Source organism: Homalodisca vitripennis, chromosome 6, assembly GCF_021130785.1.
Source record: "Homalodisca vitripennis isolate AUS2020 chromosome 6, UT_GWSS_2.1, whole genome shotgun sequence".
NCBI classification, from domain to species: domain Eukaryota; kingdom Metazoa; phylum Arthropoda; class Insecta; order Hemiptera; family Cicadellidae; genus Homalodisca; species Homalodisca vitripennis.
Window position 1 is genome coordinate 118,854,430 of NC_060212.1, and position 19,869 is coordinate 118,874,298.

The 19,869-nt window shown below is 33.1% G+C and overlaps 1 protein-coding gene across 1 annotated transcript; it reads left to right on the forward strand.

Annotated features, from left to right (window-relative positions):
* Positions 1-8,850: 8,850 nt before the first annotated feature.
* On the forward strand, positions 8,851-19,007 carry LOC124364823 (arrestin homolog). Its single transcript, XM_046820599.1, has 8 exons — positions 8,851-9,008; positions 10,696-10,886; positions 10,970-11,148; positions 13,264-13,399; positions 14,967-15,124; positions 15,893-16,036; positions 17,972-18,101; positions 18,603-19,007. The coding sequence occupies exons 1-8, from the start codon at positions 8,900-8,902 to the stop codon at positions 18,684-18,686; spliced, it is 1,131 nt and encodes a 376-aa protein (XP_046676555.1). The 5' UTR covers positions 8,851-8,899; the 3' UTR covers positions 18,687-19,007.
* The last annotated feature ends 862 nt before the right edge of the window (positions 19,008-19,869 follow it).

Genomic DNA, 19,869 nt, shown 5'->3' on the forward strand with positions numbered 1-19,869 from the left:
ATGGCCATTGCTGTACTGGTGACTATAATTGGATCACAGTGATAAGTCTAATTCTATTACATTAGCACTCTATTAAAAATATGCTTTGCTTACCTTACACGTACCTAATGGAAGCAAATTTTTATTTATTTTTTTAATTTATGTCTGCTTCAACTCAGTCTGCAGTATTTTTTATTCTACAGAATTAATAAGGAAAACAATTAAACAATCATAGAAGTACTAGAGTTTAAATTCAATAATGCAATTTTTACATGAAGAGATTTTTCTCATGTTCAGCTTGGCCATGGTACACGGAAGTATGGGATTACCCCAGAGAAGCCAGACTAAACTGGGTGAGGTCAGACATATGTGATCAATAACAATTACAGACTCAGCACTGTGTATCTTGCCGAATTCTAAAATTATCTGATCTTATAAGATAATGTAATTCAAAAGATTTTAATACGTTTGCTATTTCAGTTACACAATTACAAATATTCTTTATTTTCAAATACATCAAGTACTGCAATAGAGTTAGATAAGATGATATATGGATTAAATAAAAATATTTAATTAGAGATGTAGAATTGAAAAGTGTTTGATACAAATAATAAAAATTTAAAACACTTTTTGATATACGATATTTTATTTTGTACAATGCACATTTAAATTCAAGGATTTCATCATCACTTCATTTACTTGTAGGTTAAGGTAAATAATGAAAATAAATAATTGAAACTAAATTGTAATATGTTTTTACTACCTTGGTGGCTAAATTTTTGTGTTTAATTTTATATTTGATCAATGTATATCATTTAAAATTTTATCAAATAATAATTTTTTTTAGTAAATCTATCATTTAATACTACATTAGGATTAGTTTTGGCACTTTTGTAAATTTCAAAATGTTTTAAAGTTGACAATAGGTGATTTTTATGCATGTGTGTAAAATTCCAAGATTTATTTCGATATTTGTGCATGAATAGCCAATGTTATTTAAATGGTCTGCATATTTTGAATTTGATGATGTCTTCTATGCTTTGGTATATATCAATAAATAAAATATAAGCTAATAAAATATATCAAAAAGTGTTTATTATTGTACAAAATATTTAAGTTTGTCAAGTTATAAGTCTTCTTTCAATTAACTTGTTCATTGTGTAAAAAGGATTGTTGACCAGCAGTCTTCAATCTCAAGTCTTCTGACAGAAGGTTGTACAGCTTCATGCATGTAGGAGGGTATCTTTTCTTATAGGGAGAGATGAATGAGCCAGCCGGTTGTAATGTGTTGCAGTGTTTAGTATTGTGGTCATGGAAGTGTCAATTCTGCAGCACGTGGTTGACCAGCAGTCTTCAATCTTCAAGTCTTCTGACAGAAGGTTGTGTGCTTTCATGCCATGTAGGAGGGTTCTTTTTCGTTATTGGGATAGTGATGAGCAGTAGGTTGTAACGTGTGCTGTGTCTAGTATTGTGGTCACGGAAGGTCTCTTCTGAACAGAAAGGTTGTCTGCTTCATGACATGAGGCGGGTATCTTTTCGTATTGGGAGATATGATGAGCCAGTAGATGTACACGGTGCTGTGTTCGTATTGTGGTCACGGAAGTTGTCTATTCTGAAAGAAGGTTGTGACAGCTTCATGCCATGTAGGAGGGTATCTTTCCGTATTGGGGACGTTCGCAGCATGCGCCTGAAGACCCCGTAGCGTCGTACTCCGCCTAGGTCCCCATCGTTAAGACAGCTGCGTAGGCTGTTTACGAACGCGTCCGATTCCCATGCGTGCTGGGAACGTATGTGACGATCACCTTACAATGTCTCCCTATCTGACAGCAAGGTTGCTGACACGGTACTATCAGATACAGCCTTATCTATAGCTGAAAACAACTAACATGACGACGGCCTAAGCTCATTAAACGTTTGAATGCATCGCCTCGCTTAGGAGAGACTGTAGTGTGATTTCTACGGGGACCTGGGGTCTATCCAGGTAGCTAGGAGAGTATAGATACTACGCTAGCAACACCGTACGCTAACGTTGTGACGTACCTATACTCCAATAGCTACATTAGACGCTAACAGGTCTACACGGTTCACGAGACACAGTGGTCTATTCTGCAGTACGGATCATTTGGCATACAGTAACGCACGCACTCTAACAATGCCTATAGTGCGCAGACATAGACTGGAGTTTATCTTACATTTGGGTCCTTGTAATCGCAAGAGAAAGCTTGCCCCCCCCCATTGACAGCATCCTCCAACTATTACCAGACCCGTATCCCCCCCCCGTAAGTCCCCTCGCATGCCATTAGACACGCGCAATGACCCGCACCAAGCCATTTAACCCACAAAGCCCCCGACTCCGCCTCACCCACACAGTATCAACGACCAGCCAAACCGCCCCCCTGCACCCAGGTCGTCCGCACGCTATTGTGGTCCCACGGAAGTGTCTATGTCTGACAAGAAGCGTGTGCCAAGCCTTCATGCCCTCGAGCGTAGCGATGATTACTTGTCCGTATTGGGAGAGCCATGATGAGGTCACAGTAGGTGCGTATAACGTCCCCCCACCCACCCCCCCACCCACCACCCTCTAACCCCCCCCACTCACAACCCCCCCGTCGTGGAAGATGACAATCGTCGGCAGACCGACGAGCGCGCGAGAGGGTCAAGCCGTGTCACGCCCAGCCACCCTCCCCCACAAGTCCTCCCAGCCACCCCACCCCCCATCCCCCTCCACATCGCTGCCCAATACGATAAGATACCCGCTACATGGCGTGGGAAGCTGCACAACCTTCTAGTCAGATAGGCACTTCCATGCCACATATACTAGACACAGCACACGTTACAACCTATGGCTGCTGCTCCTCTCCCAATCAATATATACGACACAAGACATAAAAGACAAAAGTAGTCATTTCCTACATGGCATGCAGCTGCCCAAACTTCTGTCAGGCATAGTGCCCACCCAACCTATCCCCCTAACTCCCCCTCTCCTCACACCCCCCAACCCCCCCCCCCCCCCCCCCCCCCCCCCCCCCCCCCCACCCCCCCCCCCCCCCCCCCTTTTTGCACCCCTGTGTCTAGTATTGTGGTATGGAAAGTGTCTATTCTGGACCAGAAAGGTTGTGCGCTATCACGCCATGTAGGAGGTTTTATTTTTTTTTATATCTTATGTTGTTATTGGGAGAGATAGAGAGATGATGAGCCTAGTTAGAAGTTACGTAGGATGTAACGTCTTGTGCCTTGTGTTCTAGTATTGTGGTCTCACGGAAGTGTTCTATTCTGACAGAAGGTTGGTGTGCAGCTTCATTGCATTGTAGGAGGGTTTAATCTTTTCCGTTTATTTGGGAGAAGTAGATTGAGCCAGTAGGTTGTTGTAACGTGTGCTGTCTGTGTCTAGTTATTGTTGTCCCGGAAGTGTTATTCTGACAGAAGGTTGTGCAGCTTCATGCCATGTAGGAGGAGTATCATGTGTATTGGGCGTCGATGATGAGCCAGTAGGTTTTGAAACGTAGTGCTGTGTTAGTATTGTGGTCACGGAAGTTGTCATAGTCTGACAGAAGGTTGTTGCGCTTCATGCCATGTAAGAGAGTATCTTCTCGTATTGGGAGAGGATGCTGAGCCAGAGTAGGTGAAGTAACGTGTGCTGTGTTTGTATTGTGGTCACGAAAGTGTCTAATTTCAGACAGAAGGTTGTGCAGTCATGCACATGTAGGAAGAGTTCATGTCGTATTGGGAGAGATGATGAGCCAGTAGGTTGTAAGTGTGCTGTGATGTCTAGTATTGTGGTCATGGAAGTGTCTATTCTGCAGCAGTGGTTGTCCATCAGTATACAGATTACTTCCTTTTACGTAGATGTTTGCTATTGGATAATTCCTTCAGGGTCTGAAAAGCTTCTCTACAACTTTCTGATTCCTAACTCAGCTATAGGTCTTTGGCCTTATTCTGTTTTTTTGCAATATCTATTCTCTAAATGAATTTCCTGCCGAGGTTCCACTCGGCCATATCTGAGGTGTTGCTTCAAAATAAAATAGGGCTAGTTTTGCAGTAGACCATGTCAGATTCCCATCATACATAGTATGAAAGAAGAAAATTACTTTGTTAAGGTAAAAAAGCATCAACATTTTAGTATTTGACTGACATGTTTTTTGGGGCCCCTGAGAAAAAAAGTGGGTTTAGCAAATCAATGTGGTTTAGTTTCTTGTGTTGAGCTTTGGGGTTTTATAAAAAATATTGATATTGTTTGACCCTCTTTGCATCAGAGTAATACGGTTATGAATTCCACGTTTTTAGTGTTTGCTAGCAACCATGGTTTTGGTTCATAACACTTATTTTACTACATCTTCATTGTGTATTTATAGCCAATAGAACTAAACATGACCCTTTCTCTAAAATACTTTTTCTAAACTGATAAAAGATTTAATTTTTAATTTTCTAAAAATTTAGTGTAAAAAATTAATTTAGGGTGCTTAGGGTTTTAGAGATTTTACTCAACTAATGTCCACTTAAACCTAATTTTGGTTAAATATAGCCATGAGCCACTGTAGTAAGTCTGTTAACTCATTCTCTAAAAACTTATTTTATTTTACCTTCATGTTAAAGATACCGTACTAGTGCCAGTCAGAAGAAATGAATTGTTGTGAGTGGTCATCTTTAAAATTATCTACTGAAAGTTGCATTAATAGTTTCAAAGGTTAATGGTTAATGCTGACCTCACGTTTTTACTTTAATAAAGTAAATTTAATAAAAAGTATTGTTTTGAAAGCAAGTACCATTAAGTGGATTGGTAAGTTGTTTATAGTTTAATACTTTTTAAATATTGGAATAACTTTACTTGTTTCAATGCATTTAAAGAGGTTTCTAAACAAGTAGAGTTTATTAAAACAATATTTTTTTTACATGGGTCATAAGCTGCAACAAATATGTGAATTGAAATGTTCAACATTGTAGATTATTTAAAATTAACTGTATATAAGATGATATAATGAAATAACAAAGAAAATATTTCACAAATTAATACATCTAGCCTCCATACTAATTGAATGGTTAGCCTTCAAAGTTCATTAAATACAATCTTGCTAGGATTGAAAGGATTACTATATGATTTTGGGTATTTGCCATTGTTATATGTTACAAAAGTGTGTTAAATGGCAAATGTCTGAAATCATACAACGATTTCAGATTATTCATCATTAATACAAAACTTTAAACAAAGAATCTAAGGTTTGATTGAAATATGTTATAAATGATCAACCTCCAGACATATTCTCTTGTATCTCTGTACTAATATCACATTCTTTCAAAACTTTGTACTGTTGCCAACAGGTAATTAATTTTACAAAATATCAACAACTTAAAAGAACCAAAGTTGTAAATGTCCTAAAAATTCAAGAACCTTTTCCAATTCAAAATTAAAAACAGCTTTATTCATTTGGCATGTATGCATATATACAAGAATAGTGTCAGGATTTAATTCATGTTCTTACTAGATTAAAAACAAAAACAAAACAAGAGTACATAACAGAAAATAAGAGATATATCATAGGAACTGGAAAAATGGTTAAATACAATTATTACAGTTGTTAAAAGGTTACAATTAAACCAGTTAAAATTAAAATAGTTACAAGTAAAAACAGCTTTTGGCATAAAACTATTAATTATGGAGTACTCTACCTCCAGAATCACAGGAATTCATTAAAGGAATATGTAGCCTTGTTGATGAGAAACGTTTTTAGTTTTATTTTACATTTATTGAATATAGCCTCTAATTTTATTTCAATAGAAAGATTGTTGTAAAGTTTTGATCCAGTATACTTAGGTTTCTTTTTAAAAATGTGTAAGGTCTGAGGGCTTATAGCTACATTATTATGATTTCTTGTGAAATGGTTGTGATTATCTTCTACCAAGTTTATTTTTAACTGACAAAATAGTTTCAAAATTATACATCCCATAAACCATTATATTTTCCTATTTAAATTAAAGTATTCCTTGACAGATGTTCTATTATGAAGATTAAAAACAATTCTAATGGCTTTTTTCTGCATTTTTAGAATAGAATTTAGATTATTAACAGCACTAGGACCGTAAAGCAAGATTCCATTGATATCATTGAGTGAATATATGAAAAATGAATAACCTTAATGGTTTTTTTTTTGCACAGGTTTCTCAGTCTAATTAATTCATATAAACTTGATGTTGCTCTACAACGCAAAATATTTAAAGTAAAACTATTTCCTCTTGGAAATAATTTGAATGGCTGCCATTTATAAAACCTTAGAGATATAAAATAATGTAACATTTTAAAAAGTTGTTAGAAACTGTTTAGTTCTTAGATATACATAACATTTTTCACAGTGTTGTGTAACAGCTGAGATCAAACTGGCCCGAAATTAACACACCTGCCATCTTGTATGTTTTTTTAAATTAGCTTGAACTCAGCCAATGCAAGTATAAACTTCAAACATAAGATTTTCTTTGATATCTTCTTGTCGACTAGACATTTATTAAAATACCTACTTTCTAATTTATTGTTAATAACAGCTTGTATTTTAGGTAGAATTCATAGAAATTGCCTATTGCAATTGCCCTTATGGTGGAATTTTCAGATTTTTTTCTGATTGTGACCTACGATATGTTTCATATATATATATATATATATATATATATATATATATATATATATATATATATGTGTGTGTGTGTGTGTGTGTGTGTGTGTTTATGCCATAAAGGCAGCCTGTGAACAGTAATTTTTAAAATACCCAGACTTAATTTAGTACACAAGTACTATTTGCACATAGCTTGGATGAGTTCATTTTTAAGTCTTAACCAATGAAGAGTATCAAAATGGCTTCCATTCACATTTGAGTACAAGTTTTAACTCAAATAATTCCCAACGTAGATCTAAAACAATATTTTTTTTCAATATATTACATAATTATAAACTACTTTTATTCTTTCACTTGTTTCTATCTCCCAAGATATCTAGATGGCAGTCATTCAAAGTTTGGAAATGGAATGGTTTTATATCTGTTAATATATATTATAGCACAAAACAAAATAGTATTTCAGAATTCTCAGATCATTTACAATAATGTTTCTTATTACGTATTTTGTGATATCTCATAAGATTTCCAGATAGCTGACGTACAAAGTATTAAGCACCATACAACATTTTGGGAATGATTGTGAACACGATAACTACCATGGTTCCTAATAGATTCTGACTAAACATGGTACAGAAATAGCTTGTACACATAACTTGGTTGAGTTTTAACTGTACTATTCTCTATTTCCTGTAATATATCTTGTTTTTTCTGTATGAATTCTTGTTTTTCTATGTAATATGGACATGAATCCTGTCACTATTCCTGTATATCTGTCTGTATGCTAAATGAATAAAGCTGTTTTGTGAATTGAATTGAGTTGTGCAAATTAAACATCTAAACTAATGATGTAAGTTCAGTTTGATATTTAGAGATGACGGCCATAAGTAAAGTCCACCTTCTTCCGGCTGAGCAATATTTTACATTGGAAAATAAGTTAATAGTATTAAAATTACTTAGATAATTGATTGAAAGTTGGTATTTGTGTTATCAATTGAATAAAATATGCAGGTATCCAGATAGTCTGGTTAATAGGTAGAGGGCTAGTCAATTTAAAATTTATGGAATCTAGCACATTTGTTTACATAACCCATTTATTTTTAATAACAAAGTATTCTTTAATTGCATGAATAACATTGACTGAACTACCAATGTATGTTGTTTTATTACATAATATATAATATGTTATTAAACAGACACTTGAAATTTTAAGTTTTGTTTTGGTATAACTCTAGGAAAACATAAACACAAAATAGATATTATAAATTAAATATATATTGCAAGTTGTTAAATTTTAGAACTTTCAATTAAACTGATATGAAATCATGAGAAAATATAAATTTGTTAGTGAAAATTAGGCAGTGCAAGCTGATTTCATATACATAAAAACTTGATGTTTTAAACATTAATTAATAATTTAAAAACCTGGACTAAATTGAATATTTTCTATGAGAAATAAATCCAAAAGTTAGTCAGTGTCCAAATAAAGATAGATTATCAATATCCATAAACTTCAATTAATGTATAAACATTTATGTGACATCTCCCATATTGCATTATATTTATATTGTATTTTTTAATATTAGTTTATTATTATTGCTTAACTGCACACTAAAAGAACTTTATTATATGGACTATAATGACATTAAAGAACTTTATTATATGGGCTAAAATGAGTACCATATAATCAATCACTCAAAAATATTTATTTATTATCTTAATTTGTCTATACTAAATCATTTTAACTAACGTTTACTGTAAAATGTTATAAAAGTGTTTTGAAATAATCAAAATAAAAAGATGACTAAGACTTTCAAAAAATTACAGCTTGGTAAGTTTTATCTCAAATACATTGTATTTCCCTGGTAATTTTCTTTAGAAATTTCTAATTGAAAGAATAGTTCAGGACTTCTAAAATTATTTAAACTAACTTTTACTTTTAATAAAAAAAGTAAAAGTAAAACTTTAGAAAGGTGTTTTAAAATAATCAAAAGATCACCTGGACTTTCAAAAAGATTATAGCCCAGTAAGTTTTATCTTCAATACATTGCATTTCTCTGATATCTTTCTTTAGAAAATTCTCCATAGTCAAAATAGTTAAGGACTTCTAAAATTAACTTCCACATTCTTTGACGCAAATTGTGAAGGTCGCCGGAAATGACGACAGAGTGGCGAATATTGCATATGGCACAGAACGGGATTATCAACGTGACTGCCACCTGCCCACGCAGTCGGATCTTATTATGGTAACTTGCTTAGGAAGCCAGGTGAACTGCTAGCTTATATAGGAGGGTGGCCCCTCCCCCTCGCCAGTGGCTGACAACATGGTGGTCAACTTCAAAGTGTTCAAGAAAGTCTCTCCGAATGGGAAGCTCACTCTGTATCTCGGAAAACGAGATTTTGTGGATCATATCACTAGTGTTGAACCTATTGGTGAGTCATACATATTAACTACTTTTAATTATGATGCCGTGACAGTTTTCCTTATTTTAAATACATGTATAGTGGTGTTAATTAATTGTTTTTTTTTTTAATATGGAATTACACACAAAATATTACTGTGCAATAACATAAATAACAATGTTCCATCCTGCAACTGATTTCTTCATATTCAGGCCAATATGTTTCTATTTGTCATTGGGAGTCATACTGCAGAACAGTAAAAATCTTTTAGTTCTTATAAGATATAAGTTCACGTTATTTCATAAATTTTGGGATTCCTAATGAGGTAACAATTAATTATTAATTGTACTGTTACATAAAAATACTTTTTAACGATATTTAGCATCATTAACAATTTTCCAGGAACACTTATTAGTTTATTAATGAGAAGAATTTCCTCGAATTACACAACAGTGTTTTTCAACTACACGAAAAAATGTTTTTCTCAATTTGGAATGATTAACATTTCTATTACATAATATTTAAATATAAAAAAGTCATAAATACAAAATACATTAAAATTTGTTGCAAGTTACATTCAATGCAATATTGTGAATTATAACTCTTGAAAGTGTTTTTATTAAATTGATGACAAAAAAAGTTATTTATTCTATATAATAAACTGAGTTATTCCCAAATAGAATTTAATTCTCATACTAATTTAAAAATTGGTATTTAAAAAAATCAAAATTCATACCCAAAATAGTTATGATTTATTTAATGAAAAGCCGTTAGAGTAAACAATTGTTTTTATTAAAATCAACCCTTGCTATCCTATCCTATTAAACAAAAATACCTTTATTAGATTAGAAAATATAATTATTGATTTAGACATACAATAATACTGTAACTATAATTGTAACTAATAATAAATGTTCCTTAATAGTGCTGCTGGTCCAATATGTTGAAATGTCAGAACTCTCATTTCCTAGTAACAGTCAACTATTTTACTCCTTATTTTTTTAATTAATACTTGAATCTTTGCACTATTTTAGAAGTCCTAAAATCGAGAGACCACTCTTTTACTAGTTTTATACTCAACTCTTATATGGCCAGAGCCAATGTAGCGTGTCAGAAAGACCAGCTTTCTCCACCAGAAAATAAAAATTGGGTATATTTTATAACCACTTTTACAAGAAACACCAAATTTGCAAAAGGACAATCAAAACCAAGTAGAAAACATTGGTGTTAAGATGTCTGGACATTTATATAAGTAAATAATGTATTGGGTTCCAATTTTTTTTAGTTATATTTTCAACAAAAAATGTTAAATTTAATTATATACACGTGTGTGTGTTTTACTGAATAAAGTATTCAAATTAATTGTTTACCATTTGGTTTGAACAAAACAGTACAGATAATTTATGTTATAAAAATATCATGTCATAAAAAGTAATAATTTACAGTGTTCATATTAAACTTTAATAATACTAGAAATCGCATATAATTTATTACAATTATTGCTAATGTAATATTATATTTAGGGTTATCTTAAATTTGATACAATATAGTTATACCAATTTTTATCTATATTGGCCTTTCCATCACTCTCAAAGGATTCACTAATTACATGCCATTTTTCAAACGACTGCATCTTATTCAAATATAACACATTTTCACCATTAGTACATTCTTACAACATATCTTGTAGTTATATATGATGTAAATTCTCTTACAGACGGAGTGATAGTGGTGGACGATGATTATCTCAAAGACCGGAAAGTATTTGGTCAGGTGGTCTGTAGCTTCCGCTACGGTCGCGAGGAGGATGAAGTCATGGGACTCAACTTTCAGAAAGATCTATACCTCGCTTCAGAGCAAATTTATCCGCCTCCAGAGAAGCGTGAAGAAAACCTTACCAAGCTGCAAGTAAGTCTCTCTGTTATTTATCATTTCTATGTCCCTTCAGTAATAATTATTTTGCATATAACAAAATTACGGACATTTATTAGGAGCGGCTGATGAAGAAGCTTGGCCCGAACGCATTTCCCTTCACTTTCACAATCTCTCCGAGTGCACCGTCTTCAGTGGTTCTGCAGCCGGGGATAGAGGACAATGGGGAACCATGTGGTGTTCAGTACTATGTCAAGACATTTGTCGGAGAGAACGAGACAGATCGCTCCCATCGCAGGTACTTACAATACTTTTATTGCTCACTGGCTAGGCATGTTATGGCTGGTATTGGCGTGTCTGCTAATCTACTTTCAAATACCTGAAATATCTTACATAATTGAAATCCATGTGTTTCAAAGATTGTTATCTGCTAAATATAACACGTTATGATAAAACATTACTGTGTTGATAACGCACTATAATGATAGCGTCTTATAGCCATAACATTTTCTAAAAAATTTAATCAGAACATAGTAGAGTAGTAATTAGTGGCGTAGTTACGTATATTACTATTAGTTGAAATATTAGTTAAGGGAGGACAGTTGAGGGAAATAAAACCTCATTAAAAGCCGTAAAAATACATATAAAAACAACCTAACTCCAATCTAGAGATATTATAACGTATAGTAACATAATAGTTATGTATAAAGTAAAAAAACAAACAGAGGAAACCGTATGTTGTCGGTTTCAAAATTTGAGATTATTATGCATTCTCGTATTATGGTATCTCCCTAGCTTACCAGTAATGTTAGATCCTAGTTTTCATCATGCACTACATGGTGCCAATTTAAAATTTATTAATATTATATTTTGTTCTTCTAAAGCCTTATAAATTTCGATGGCAGGTTTATAGATATTTTGCTATTATTGATCAATTGTCTTAGATTGCACATATATTTAATACCAAATAATCTAAATAATTAAAGTAAGAGAGGGCTACAATAAACAAATTTATATCATACAAGCGCTTGACTACAATAAGTATACCTACAATTAAACTGGCAATGTGGATAGAAAACATAGAAACTGTGGATAAAGAATGTTGTATTAATTTAATTATCTCAGCTGATACTTTGATTTTAGGAGTGAAATACCTTCAGCAAGTTAAAAATAAGGTATTTTGACTAGTGTTCCTTTAAGTTTAGAACCTACCTAGAGCCAATAGGTGAAAAAGACCCAAATGTGATTTAATCATACTTGATATTAATACCCAATGAAGAGTGATTGGATTAAAACTGGTTTAAAATTCTCAGTTGAGATAAAGAGGCAAAACTAACAATTTTCAAACTATACAAAAATGTATTTGAAATTGTTATAAGAAAAGCTAAACTTGGTCAAAACATCTAGATATACATAGGCATTAGTTTCATCTGAACTAGGGGTAAAAAATTTTTCAAAGTAAATGGTAGGGATATAAAAAACCCAAATACATAAATAATTTCATTAATTCCCCGTTTTGTGGCTTGCATGAGATTCAAATCTTCTTAATAAAGTGTTCTTCAAAAGTATTCAAGGCATTCATGCTAAAAATGTTTTATATCGATACACAGGGTGTTTGAAAAAGAACTCCCTAGCTTTAATGTGTCTTAGAATCTGTACAAAGTGATAACACTATTCTAGTTTATGGTGTTTTATTTCTCAACTTTCCAAGTTTGGCCCCCCTGTAGTTGGCAGGCCTGCTTGACCAGTGCTATTTTTGTCCTCAGTTCAGTTCAGGCATGTGTGCAGTGTATTTCAATGCAACTCAGCAACAATGTGTACTCCACAACAGAAAGCGCAGTGTGTTATTTGGCTTGTGAAAACCAAGTTAGTTATAACAGTGCAACATCATTATAACTGTATGGTTATCATTATGTCAGTATGGTGGTAAACCACCTACAGCTAAAACAATCCATCATTGGCTAGTCTTTCAAGGAAACCTATGGTTTTAAACCAAAACCATCAGGTAGACCGAGAACTTCTGAAGATGTTGTTGGACTAACATTACAAAACTTGAAGGAATTCTCTTTCATAATATATACTGATTGATGTAATTTTTCATTAATTTCCTCATTAAATTTATACTTAAAACAAGAGTTTTTTCATACATCCTGCATAATGATAATGACATGACCAAACCAAATATAAATAGATGATCAATGGTATTGTGCAATGTAGCTACATTTATACATAATTAATAAGTTCCAGTAAATTAACTGCCAATTGTTTCATGTAGTAGAGAAAATATTAAATTTATGATTTTATTATTAAGAATCCAAGTATATTTATTTAATCACTTCTAGTAAATAAAGTTCAAGTTAGTTATTACTTGTTTTCTGCAAGGAAGACTAAACTAAATTATCTTTTTATACAGAAGTACAGTGGCTCTTGCATTCCGCAAGGTACAATATGCACCATCAAAGCAGGGTCGCCAACCTTGCACTGTTGTACGCAAGGACTTCCTCCTCAGCCCCGGAGAGTTAGAGCTGGAAGTTACACTGGACAAGCAGGTCAGATACAATATATATCCATGTTAATGTTAAATAATTAAAACCTCTCGGATCAATTGAACATCTTGGTGATATAACACAACTGAATGATAGCCTACGATTCAGTATCCTTGAAAATATGTCCTAGAATCAATCCTGTCCGACTATTTTCTTTCTGAGATTTAGGATTTGGACAGTCATACATTGTGTGATTGGATCAGTTTTAGTATGTGTATTATAATCAATATCAATTTTTAGGTACCCCTTGGTATACACAGAGAAACATTAATAAACATACTGAAATCAATTATTTTTGTCAAATTGAGAAGTCTACATAGATTTCTTGTTATACTTAAGGCTTTTAACGTTAAAAATATTATTAAAATTTTTTCCAATAATTATTGAAAAATTTGACAGCAAATAAAAAAAGTCCGAAAATAAGCCGTCGTCATGAACGTGTTAAAAAAGCAATTTTATAATGAGCATACAGAATTTATTAAAAACCTCACCTCATTGATTTATTTGTTACGATCCAATAAAAAATAATGTTCATCAATGATTAAATTTCAACCAATGGGTTTATAGTTAAAGTTAGTAGCTCATATTTTATTCAAATAGTCTAAATGCATTTTTCAGTTACCTATCAGGTCATATTTACTTATGTACTATTTACCCTTGTATTATTATTTTCATTTTCTATAATATAATTGTTGTGAATTTCTTTAAAATTTACTTCTATTTTGAACGCCATACAATATGTTCATGATTGCAATAAATTAGATTATAGTAAGACAACAACAAAGTTAGTAAGAGAATAAGTAGTTTAAGAATTGTAGATTTAGCAACTGATACTGATTTGGTAAAAATGGTCTTTCTGTTTCACCTGGGAGAAATAGGTAGATTTTGTGAAGTCTGAAATATTAATTATTTATTTCTGTTTGGATTTACATGTACTCAGTATCTCAAAAACCATTTGAGTTTAAAAAATTGTTTATTACGTGCAGGAAATATTGTAAGCATTCCAGAACGTTCTTTCCTCCAAATTCATGAATAACGAAATTATAAAGATATTTGAGTTTAAACAGCTGCCGACTGCATACGATAGTCTAAGGAATTTAATTAAGCGCAGCATCACATTTAATAAACCACCAAGATAGGAAAACAATAAAAACGCAATAAGGAAATGAATAGCAACATGCTTTATGAAAACCCAGTGTTCTGAAAGATAACATGTACCCGATGGGGTGCACATCATTGTGAACGTGTTATTGAAATAGATTGATTTCTCATTTTTTGCAAATACATAAATCCTAGAAACAAATAATTATTCTCTATCATAATGCTCTAGTAAAAGCGATTTTGAGAAACATATTTTTAAATAGAAACACGTAAGGAAATTAATAAAAGGCCACATGATATGAAATATACTATTTATTTGAATCAATTTAAACATTTTGTGAAGTTTCAATTAGCATTTTTCCAAACATCATGTTTTATTTTATCAAACTGAACTATAGATGGAGTTAAATGAAGCTTAATAAGAAACAAATTAAAATTGTTTAGTTGATAATTATGTATGCTATTCCAGTTGTACCACCACGGGGAGAAGATAGCTGTGAATGTTTGTATTCGCAACAACAGTAACAAAGTAGTGAAGAAAATAAAGGCCATGGTGCAACAAGGGATAGACGTAGTGCTGTTCCAGAACGGCCAGTACCGTTCAGCAGTTGCTAGCCTGGAAACTCAGTGAGTATTCATACGTAACTTTCAGATCATAGAAAATTTCTGGACACAACAGAAAAAGGGAGTGAGAAATATAAAAAAAATTGTACAGAAAATAAGCCTTTATCAAAATTGAATCCTATACTTTCACTTTAAATTAAAAGAAGCAGATATTTAACTTCTTTTACCATACTCTGCCTGTTTCCGAAGGTTATAAATCTGCACGGAGAACCTCACAGACAAGTCGGTACAGTACAACGTGGATAGCACTGATAAAAATTGATCCGTTCCGAACAGAATTTGAATATACGCCACCTATAATTTAGATGTCATGACACATCCTAACTAAAAACAGTACAATATTTACTACAAACTTTTGGAGAAATGATAATAGTAGCAGTAGCATTTGACAACGAATCTAGATAACCAGCACCTTGGTCTGTTATCATTTGATCACATGTCTGTGTGTAGGTTGTAAATATTACAATGTCTCATTTAATTCTAGCTGTGTTTTTTTTTTTAAGTAAAATCGTTTTGATAAGAAAAGTGAACTAACATTTGAAAATGGTTTATGGATAATATGGGGGGACTATAATATTAAAAGAAAGTAATACATTTATCTTGGAACTGTTATGTAATGTCACTTTTTATTCATACAGTTATATAAATACTTATTTCTAAAGAAAGAGCAATGGGTTTATGTAAATGGCATTTTTTCTGCAAAACTGATGTACCACAGTGTTTACCAATATTATATAATTCTGTGCTTTAAAATTGTGATAATTTTTGTAGGGAAGGTTGTCCCATTCAGCCAGGATCCTCGCTACAGAAGGTGATATACCTGACACCCATCCTGGAGTCCAACAAGGATCGCCGCGGCATCGCTGTTGATGGCAGACTCAAGAGTGAGGACACAAACCTTGCGTCGTCTACATTGTGAGTTTCCAACATTTTATTGCTCAACATAACTTGTTAACGCTGCTGTTGGAAAATTTATGTACAAAAATTATCTTATTCCACATGGCATATCCAGAAAGTAAGTGTACTAAGGCTCTCACGGGCAGAGGGATTTGTTTCTACATTTTGGCTACACAGACGTATAACTTGATTCTTCCTCTCCACCATGAGACCGGATCGAGGTCAGTACGTTGACAACTGATGGTGTGACAATACGTTTCATGAAAAATGTCAATCCAATCTCCCGCGAAATATCCGTTATCTTGTTTGGAATGGAAAAACTGGTTGAGGTTTATAAGGAAAAACTGCATATGTGAAAAAGCTATAAATCTCACAAGTGGTGTCGTGAGTTTAAACAATGGTGGAACGTTCATGGGTGATGATCAGAGGACCTTCAATTATGACTGAGAAAATTTTGGAAAAAATTAAAAATGCGCTCCTAGAGGGAACTGACCTGAAACGGATGCATGTGACCAGACAGTCAATGTCTCCCAGCAAGGAAGATCCTTGTGAGGCTAAAGCGCAAGACCAAGCAGAGAATCACAACAGCCCACCCCAAAGCGAGACCACACGTCGCACCATGACGCTACACTGCTGCTCACCTTATTTAAATGGGCTGTCCTGAACTATTCTGTGCATTCCCCTGATCTAGCACCTTCAGATTACTACCTCTTTACCTCTCTGAAGCCACAAATAGATGGAAAAGGATCTCAACTGATGAAGAGGTAAAGGGGAAAGTGGACGAAGATGTAGGAGGGATACTACTTCAAGGAAGGCATACAAAATTAATACCCTGGTTCACCACCACCATTGAGAGGAATGGTGATTATTTCAAAGAATAGTTTACCTAAGTACACTAATGTAACAACTTTTTATTTGAATACAAATTTCTGTAACCTAAAAAAATTCAGTAGTTACTTTCTGGATGCCTCGTATATAGTTAGAAGCAATATATCACCAATCAACACGAAAATAACACCTGTCAGATATTTTAGCATGTTTGAGGTACGCATGTGATGGCACAGACTGGTACTAGACGCAACCATTTATGTTGATGAATCGTTTAAAGTTGAATATAATTTTACCTACTCTTCGCTCACTACTCTATAATCTTCTGTCCAAAAAATGAAGATAATTTTGTTGCTAATGTACAATTTCAGAATTTTTACACTTAAATCTATAACATTGAAAGGTTGATACATTTTGATATGTATTAGCCTTAATCGAAGCTTTCAGTTGCTAAGTGTTATCTCAATTCTCCTTTTCCTCAGTTCACTTCGCTAGCTCAATTCTATGTTTGGTGAGACTACAGCTATACCAGTCTAGTGATGGTTGCCAAATCATGGAACTTTTACTTCTCGTAGTCCAGAACAGTCATAGTCATTGATCAGTTCTTCCTAGCAGATCACAGTTCTACATTCACTAGACTGTTTGCTTATTCAATCATAATTCCATAGAACGCTTCTCAATGTTGAGGAAACTCATCAATTAGTAATTATATTTTTTTGTCAACTTTCCGCACAAAATTTTCGATAATAACTAAATGTCACACTTCTCTCTAAAAAAATCTTCACACCCATTCATTGTTCATGTTTCTCTTGAATTTGACTTATATATCACAATGAATTTCAGGCAGTGTTACATCTTAGTACTAAGAAAACAAATTCTAAATGTTTAAAAACTTGTTAATGTTGTATAATATTGAATGTTTCAACTTAATAGCGTCTGTAAATTATTTTGTGTAACAGTTGGTGTACATAGAAATGACTGCACTGTATAGCAAGCATTCTTGATGTAACTAACATTGCATTGGCTGAATCCCAAAACATACAGAACACTAACAATGTTTAACTTTTATAAAGTTAATATTAATGTTGATGTCTTCAGTCTTACAAAAAACACCTATTGTTTTAGACTGGCGTCCGCAGACCACAAGGATGCATTCGGAATCGTGGTTTCATATTCAGTCAAGGTGAAGCTCTTCCTAGGTGCTCTTGGTGGGGAGGTAACAGCTGAGCTACCCTTCATCCTCATGCACCCCAAGGTACAATAAATAGTGCAAAATTATGTCGCATTATATACAAAATGTAGTATTTTGTGTTTCTTACACTTCCAGAATTACGTAGACTTCTAGATTGGAACACTGCTTGGGTTCTCATGGTTTCCATTATATTTGTATATGAAATCAAAATTGATTATTTATAGAAAGATAATTTTAATGAAAATATCGCATATGCTATTTAAACTCTTTCAGATAACAAAAATTGTATCATTGTTGTTAGATTATATCTAAATATAAACCACTTTTCAGTAGCTATTAGATTCTATCTAAAAAAAAAAAATAAATAAACCACTTTTCAGTAGCTGTTAGATTCTCTATAAAAATAAACCACTTTTCAGTAGCAAAAGAAGGTCATTCCTGACCAGAATAAGGAGGCAATACAGTTACTCTTAAGGGTTGTAGCTTAGCCACTGTAGCCTTCATTTTGCCTGGTAACTTGAAGATGCTGATGCACATTTTTTATTAACTTGATGAAATTTCCAGCCTGGAGCTGCGAAGAGCAATTTGCTAACAGTGGATAACCAAGCAAATGTTGAGGCTCTCCAAGAGGAAGAACCAGCTGTCTGAGGATTCAACACTTCTCTGGCTGATCTGTCAGTAAACCATTTGTTGGTTGATATAAGATGTTTCCTTTGGTCTAAAAGTGGACCAAATAAAACTGCATACTTTCAGAATTATACATTGCATACATTACCATTCAATTCACTTATTGTTTCAAATAATGCTTAAAATGCAGAAACCTTAATTAAACTTTATTAAAATCTGTATTTTTAGTTTTATCTTAAGTTGGTAAATAAAGTAAATATTATCATAAGGATCATATTGATGTAACTATACAACTGGCCATTTGTACTGTTGCAATAACTAATAAACTCTTTATTTTATCAACATTGTGTGTTATTGATGGACAGTGAAATTATTCATCTCATTTTGTAAAATAGAAAATAACTATTTTATTTTTAAGGAGAGGAAAAATGTCAATCTATGTAATATTGACACTTTGTATTAATTCATTTTTTAATATTAGTTAATGACCCAAAAGATCCTTCTTAAAATAGTGTAGTTGTTGTCCATACAATAACTCTCGATTTTAAAGATTGCAATACTGTAGACTTGAAATGTGGTACATTAGGACCCTCTTGATTCAAAGGAAGAACTATATTGATTTTAGTTATAAAATTGGTAAGAATAAATTTTTTGTCACTTCTCTAAATTTAGATTTGGACAGTCCAAGTTTTAAACTTTGGTGATTATTTTATTTTAAACTAAGTAGTAGCAGGGTCCAAAATGGTGATAATACTGGAAAAGTTTCTCCTACCAAATTAGATCTCTTTTACTATATTTGAAGCCTTGGTGCTTCAAAGGGGTGGTCAAATAATTTGAATATAAAACAAATAGTTATATTACTCAAATATACTATTTACAGAGGTATTGTTAACGAATGGTACCCAATAAAAAAATAAACCCTTTCTTGATCTGCTGCTAAGCTGATAGTGGCTTCTTCCAGGAAGTGGCAGGAAATCTTTCTAAAATAATTATTCCAACAATGGAATAAGAAGTAGGCACTTGCCAGCTGTATCATTTGTTGTTTCTAACATTACCACCAAACTTGGGGAATGCAATACTACTTGGAGGAAGCATTAAATTAATAACCTAGATCACCACGTGCATTGAGAGGAATGGTGACTACGTTGAAAGGGGAATGCTGTATCGCTGTATGCATGAGAGAGAAAAAATTACTGCAGAAGGC

Bases quoted from the DNA above. Each gene is read 5' to 3' on its own strand.
- LOC124364823 (XM_046820599.1), top strand. From the start codon at position 8,900: ATGGTGGTCAACTTCAAAGTGTTCAAGAAAGTCTCTCCGAATGGGAAG. The intron at 11,149-13,263 runs GTACTTACAATA...CTTTTTATACAG, and splicing joins ACAGATCGCTCCCATCGCAG to AAGTACAGTGGCTCTTGCAT. The intron at 15,125-15,892 runs GTGAGTATTCAT...TAATTTTTGTAG, and splicing joins GTTGCTAGCCTGGAAACTCA to GGAAGGTTGTCCCATTCAGC.